The sequence below is a fragment of the Enoplosus armatus genome, chromosome 10, assembly GCF_043641665.1.
Source record: "Enoplosus armatus isolate fEnoArm2 chromosome 10, fEnoArm2.hap1, whole genome shotgun sequence".
Classification (NCBI taxonomy): Eukaryota; Metazoa; Chordata; class Actinopteri; order Centrarchiformes; family Enoplosidae; genus Enoplosus; species Enoplosus armatus.
Genome location: NC_092189.1, coordinates 19710709 through 19717879, shown reverse-complemented (window position 1 = coordinate 19717879; position 7171 = coordinate 19710709). Strand labels below are relative to the sequence as shown.

The window sequence follows — 7171 nt, the reverse complement described above, 5'->3', positions numbered from 1 at the left end:
TTAGGCTTTAGCAAGATTACACGGATAAAAACATCCCTGGTTTCTGGACTTTGTCAGGCTCAGAGCAGCATGTCTTATGCACAGTCCCCCACAAAGACTGGACTGGCGAGAGAAGTGGTGAAATGGCTGCAAAGCCTCGACTTGTCATTTTATCCGAAGAATGTGCGCAGGTAAAGAATTAGCTAACGTTACATAAAACATCTAGCTAAGCTATTGCTAGCTAGCCTAAGTTTCAGTATACACTTCCAAGTAAGCACTGATAAAAACTATTTGCCGGTCAATGTCCAGACTTTAAATAAATAAATAACTTTAGTTGGTTGAAAAGTCAGTTGTTCACAGGTTTTAGTAACTTAACGTTACCGTTAACTGTTGTTTCAATAGGATTAAGCTAGCGTTAACTGTTAGTTAACCATAGCTAGTGTAATAGCTGCTGTAATGTGTGTTTAAATGTGTAAAAACAAATCCAACCACATTTCGCCGACGTTGTACCTATAGCTGATACACACCTCGCCTTCCTTTGACTTAAACATCTCCACATCAGCCCTCAACAACTGCTCCATAGTCGTTTTGATTGAGCATTTCCTCCCTTGATGCAATGATAACTTTTCTTAATCTGGAAAAGGCCTCACTGAGATTAAAAATCTATTTTACTGTTGCACCATGAAACATGGCAAACACATAACAGACTTGTAATGAAATACTCATTACAATGAGATACAATATGAGTGGAATAATCAAGGATCACAAAACAAATCAGAAGAAACAATGTCCAATAGATATAATATAACAAGGTGTAGAGAAACACCAATGCTGACAAGACAGCAAATTGTTCAAAGGGGATTTCACTGGAAGAGTAAATATACTCACTCTGTTCTCCCTCCTTTTTATTTCCAGAGATGTTTCCAATGGTTACCTTGTGGCAGAGATATTTTCTCGTTATTACCCCCAAGACTTTCCAGTGCATCCATATGACAAAGGAACATCCCTTTCGGCCAAACAGAGCAACTGGAGCCAGATAGAGAGGGTAAGAGGAGGAAAACACAGTACAGTATGATATGATGAATTTAATACTGTTTAACTTTCCCTTTACATGTGTAGACAACTGAATTAGCATTTAAAAAAGACTCTACTTTTAGGTGTTGTGAAAATGCTCAACCTACCAGCACAACAGCACAAATCCTTAAATAGCAAATGATATAAAATAATCTATACTGAATGATATTCTTTCTTTATTCTTAACCTACATGTACTAAGGGATTTGAAACAGGAAGTTCTTATTTTGACTCAGATAATTACTGAAAGTTTTTAATGTCCCAGTCTTTACAGAAGCAGAATTTGCACTTGATGAAAGAGGTCATTGATGGAACCATCCACTGTAAACCAGGAGCAGCTGAGCTGTTGGTGCAGGAGGTTTATACTATTTTAACTAACCAGAGGTAAGAGTGGATTGGGAGCAGGGCAGGAAATTAACAGATTCAAAACTTCATCAGCCATATTCTTTTTTTAACCAGGCAGATAAGATGTTTATACTGTATAGCATCTGATGTATACCTGGAGGTTAATAAAACTAATTGTTCTAACTATTTTGTTTTGTATAATCTTTATTTTTTAGTTTGATATTGGTACATTAGAAATGTATCAGTAAGGCAGTTGAGCTCATGTGTTATTGGCTAAGTTTCCCAGTTTTGACTTTTATTTGTTTTTTTCTTTTTCGATTTTGTTTTGTTTTGAGACATTACTAGATTAGATGTAACTACTCATAAACCTATACTAATATAAGCGTAACCTTCCTGTGACACTGTCACAGGGTTGATCGTCACATTCTCATATTTCATTTAATACCGATGTTGCTGGAAAGATCAAAGGCATTACTATTACAACTTACACACTTCAGTGCTTTGTATTCCAACTGAAAATGAAAGGATGCTGACACCGTACAATGACTATAGCAGGGTCACCAAGATATTTTATATAATAATATATGGGTGATGAAAAACACTCATCAACACTCCACTAACTGGCTTCTAGTGCACTTGAACCCAACTGAACTGTGAAAACACGACTGAAAAGGATGCCAGTCAGTTGGTATATATTACATTTGCACAGTGTAAAAATGATACTCACACAAATGCAAAACACATAAATATAAAAATACAATCCTGTAGGTATTCTAATATTTTAAGGTCTCCCTTCTCAGCATCAGAGATGTTCAGTACCCAGAGTCAGACTTCACTGACAAAGAGTATCAGGAACTTCTGCCCCCACTGGCCCGCTCCACGGCCTCCAAGGCCATCAAGAACAACCTGAGGATAACAGAGATCATGGCTGAGCCCGACATCAGCACAAATCACAGGAAGGCAGAAGTCATCCTCCACAGGCACCTGGAGCACAAGGCTGCAGAGAGGGTTCTCAACCCCGGTGAGCCACCCAGGGGTCATATTGAGCTTCCTGTGGGGGCTAATATTATAATATACTTTTTTATTTTCCTTTTTTCTCTTTGGTCCAAATCACGTCAGATAATGTCACACTGATGCACTGTGCTTTATTATGACAATGATGTAACAGTCACATGGACTGACAGAATATTGGCATACTAAGGATTAGGATATGAGGTTCGATATAAGAACTTCATTATCTTCAACATGGCAGTTTGTATAGCTCATAAGTCATATTTCTCTGAATTCTGACACAATTTTGCCAATTTTTTTGGTTTGGTGACAGGACGTTTTAAAGGGAAGCCAAATCTGGGTCAGCTGACAGCCAATAATCTTGTGCCATCCAGCTACAGTAAGGAGTGATTTGACAGCCCTATATCGGGAGACACTACAACATCAAATAAGTGTCAAATCGTATATTCTCTTTCAACAGTAGCAGATGCAAATGTTTTTGCCATAACGACACAGTGCTCATTTTTACAGTTTCTCTGAGAGGGGAAGACATACACATTTAAAATACAAATTTCACTTCTCAGAGTCAGTATGCCATTAGATGTCTGTATTAAGGGTGCAATTGCAAATGGCCATTTGTCACTATTTTGCCATACTGTAAATGTTACTGTGTTTTGTTATTTCCATTGTTGCCAAATAACTTAACCAATCTATTTTCCCATATCTTCTGTTTTAGAGTCGTGCTCCTCGTCAACATGGAGTGGAGCTGTTGTTTCCTTTAAGGAGATAAAGGTGCGGCAGCCTGTCAGACGCTCTCTGGTTAACTATTAAAGGAACTGGACGGAGATCTGTGCTCTATGGTTGTATTGTTTTTAATGATTATTCCACACAAGTATTTACTTAAGTGTAATTTGTTTTGAAAAACAGATGACGTCAATGTTTGTTTTGGCTTATGTAATGTTCAGTGCCTCTACCATCATGTTTGGGCTATGTCTGTTTGTACCAGCAGGCGGCAGCATTGAGTCATGAGCAGAGCTCTCCTCAATGGTTCTTGAGACTAAAATCCACTGCTGTAGGTGTATCATTGACAAAAAGAAGAAATAAACCAGTGTATGCAGCAAAACTTGACCGGCCTTACTGTCAATCTGTTTGTGTTCACTGTGCAAAGTATTCAAATGCTATTTAGAGTTCCTTCAACCATTAATGATTATGCATCTTCCCTCATTTGCCATTACTAAGGCAACAGACAGACCTTTTTCTCAATCTGCATTCTAGGAAATTTTGATCAGCCACCTGCCAAATGTATGCTCCTGATAACCAATTCCTAAAATGGCTTGCTAGATTTGGAGAATAACCAGTCACTGTGGCATGTAGACATGAAAGCTTTTCTCTGTCTCATTTAATCATTAATGTTCCAAATTGTCATCGCCTTTGGTAGAAAACATTTCAGCCCTCATATGAACTGGACTGCCTATATTTTAGGAATACTGAATGATGAATCACTGGCCTGGACTTTCAAAAGTGTTGATGGCCAAAGATGTTTTGCTGTTTTTAAGACTGCCCATGGTAACATGAATTGAATGTACTGACACATCTTCATGTGCCATCTAGAGCAGCAGAACAAGCTCAATAATCGTAATTGTGGGGCAAAATAAATCCCATACCTGTGATAATAACTGTATAGCAGGTTTTTTAATCCCTTTTTTAAGGAAGGGATTAAAAAAACTGAAAAGGAAGATGGGGGGAGAGACATAACCCAGTCCTATATTTTAGCTTGAAAACTGCAGTCTACTTTCTATATGCATCCTGGGTTTGTTGAATGGATATTGAATTACTCGACAGACAGATCCCAATGTGTCGGCGTTAATGGCACCATATGTTGTGCCCTTTCATTGGATCACCTCAAGGCTGTGTCACGTCACCTCATCTGTACGCTAATGACTGCAGAAGTTTGTGTATCAGGATAGAAAACATTTCATCCCACAGCAGTTTATTATTTAGTCATTGTGAGACAGTTACAGAGGAGAATTTCTGCTCTGGTCTGGTGGTTGATGGATTTATTCGGCCTTTCGACAACAGCGTCTTATAACTAAATGTATGCAAGATGCTTTTATCTTTTGAGGACAATAAAATTGTATGGTTTTATAGCTTTTGTTCACTCAAAAGGCTAACAGATGTACAAATGGAGACAAACACACACACACACACATCAGCTGTATTACATTTACTATACGATAACTGATTTTTGGTCCTTACGCAGGCAGCTGGTACTGTCATCAATCAGCATTTACAGACTTGTCTGATGGTGTAATATTTAATTCTGTCACTAATATCCCCAGGGGGTATAATTTCTCCCCTGGGGATCAATAAAGTATTTCTGATTCTGATTCTGACTCTGAATATGCTTTATGGTTACTGCTGTTGCTAAGAGAAATAATTTGGTCTAACCTGCATTAAGAACACACTGAATAGTACTATTGGATTTATGGATGTACAGTTTTAGAACCAATTGAATCCACACTGAATTTACTAAGTATACATCCATGAAAATCTGTGGCAGATCAGCATAAAGATCAATGCACCTTTGCAAAACAAATGATATTGTCTTCTCCTGTGTGTCTATTTTTGCATACTTGATGGAGAACATTATTTAGTTCTTTTCTGGTGCCAAAGCCACTCCGATCACTCTGTTGGCCCCAAATCTCCAAGCACTCGTGGATTCTCAGTGTACAGTACAATTGAGCTGTGAAGCTAGTGAAAAACGGATGACAGGATGGTAAGTGTTTCTGGCTGACTGCCTGGCTTCTCATGTGGTCTAAGAGCCTGGGCTTCCAACAGAGAGATAGGACAATGCTGTAATGATATGATCTCCACAGCCTCAACAGTCTATTAGCTACAGATGACCATGAGATTTATTGCTGCTATAGCTATACACTAGAAGTTGACTGTTACATTTTTGTAGAGGGGGGAAGCATTTGGGTCAACAGCAAAATCAAACAATTACAACAGCTACTGTTAAACTGTAAACAACACTTAAAAATCAATCTATTAACCATTTGAGTGTAAGTGTGAATATCTGACATTTGAACAAATCCAACCTCGTGTAATATATCTCATGTCTCTGTGGAAGCAGCCCGTCCTTTTTTCCATGGTAGTCAATGGCTGGTAAAGCCTCTTTCCCTGCCTCCCCCAGTGAGCTGTAAAACCTGACCTCCTTAATCTTTCAGTGTCTTTTGATTTCCCTCAGCTTGACTGGGCGTGAACACACATCAGCACTTAAGACGAGGAACACTGTCGCCTGTTGATTTCTGCAGGCGCTGGGAGATGAGCATCGGAATTTGGATTTCCAGTGTTGAGCCTCACATTCGGCTGCATTTGTTTATCCTGAAAATCCAGATTGCTAGGTACAACTAGAGTCAGCAGATACCATATAAAAGCAAAATAATGAACGTATACTACAGAATAGCACAATAGAGTCCTGATATATTCTTTTTGTAATGTGCAATAAATTACACTGTAAACACTTATAATGATAAGTAAGATGGGCTGCTTTACATAAAAAGCACTGGCCAGGGTTACAGGGTGATGTTTATATTTATTCTACATCCACACGCCTCTCCTCCTGAACAATATCTAGGGCCCGGTTGCTATGGCAACTAGCAAGCCCATACTGGAGAGCGACCAGGAGACATTAATAAGCTTACTGTGAGCTTCTTTGGCTCCTTCTGTTGGTCATGAGCATGGGCAGTGGCTGCAGGATTTTGAAGCCGTACGTGCATGCATGCAAAGAAATATGCACGCACATTCATTCAAGATGATAAATACGCACTTACAGTCGTGCAAAACACAGACAGCATTTTGTGATGAAAATCGGAGATGCCAGGCAACTGATGTTAGAAACGGAGGATGCCTAAAATGCCCTAAGAAAGTGTTTCACCATCTGCCGATTTTTCCTATCGGCATCATGGTACCCACAGTGTGAAGGAAGCTCTAGCGGCGAAGGCGAGGGGATGCAGGGGAGGGGGGCCTTGTTGGAAGCACAGATAGGAACACGACTAGCTGGGGTGGGGGGGGGGGGGGGGGTAGTCTTTGTAAGCTTAGGATTCCCCTAGAAAAAAAGCCCTCCCCCATTCCCCCACAGCAGATCTCCCACCCCTATTAACAAAGCCACGGTAAGCTAGTGTGTGGCCATGTTATCCAGGCCAAGGGTGGGGCACTTTGTGAGCCTGCATGTTGGCATGCAGACAGTAGTGTGAAAAGTCATGTGCATGTCAGATTCTAATATTCATATGTATTTATTCAGTATCCACTAATGAACTGCTTTTATTTACATATTTTCAATTTAGTTGCAATGCATTCGTCACTAGCAAGCTGCTGGCTCCTGTTGTTGTTAATTTTCACAATCCCAGCAGACTAAAGCTAATTAAGTGCAAATGAGTATTTCTTTTTTATGTGCTACATGCAAACAATACCACTTATACCAAATATTAAACATTATTCATTAGATTGGAACACAATTCAGCCTTTCTTTACTGCTATTTGCAGTTTTTAAAATCATATTCATTACAAATATTAATATTAAAGAACAACACTCAAAATGAAAGACATAATATTTTGTGTAAAATAAGAACTTAGATCATTTAGATCAAGAATTTAGATTATTTCAAAATTGAAAAACAGTACCAAGAGAGCACAGTGGGCTTGTAATGAAGTTCCTATTTTGTGACTAATGATAACAGGAAAGGGAAAAACTAAACAACTGAATCAGAACATTTCAGCAACCT

At 39.0% G+C, this 7171-nt stretch overlaps 1 protein-coding gene across 1 annotated transcript; it reads left to right on the top strand.

The window, feature by feature from the left end:
- Window positions 1-69: 69 nt before the first annotated feature.
- On the top strand, window positions 70-3218 carry spata4 (spermatogenesis associated 4). Its single transcript, XM_070913870.1, is given in 6 exon segments — window positions 70-170; window positions 895-1024; window positions 1318-1436; window positions 2198-2418; window positions 2722-2841; window positions 3124-3218. Coding segments are annotated over 6 exon segments (786 nt in total).
- The last annotated feature ends 3953 nt before the right edge of the window (window positions 3219-7171 follow it).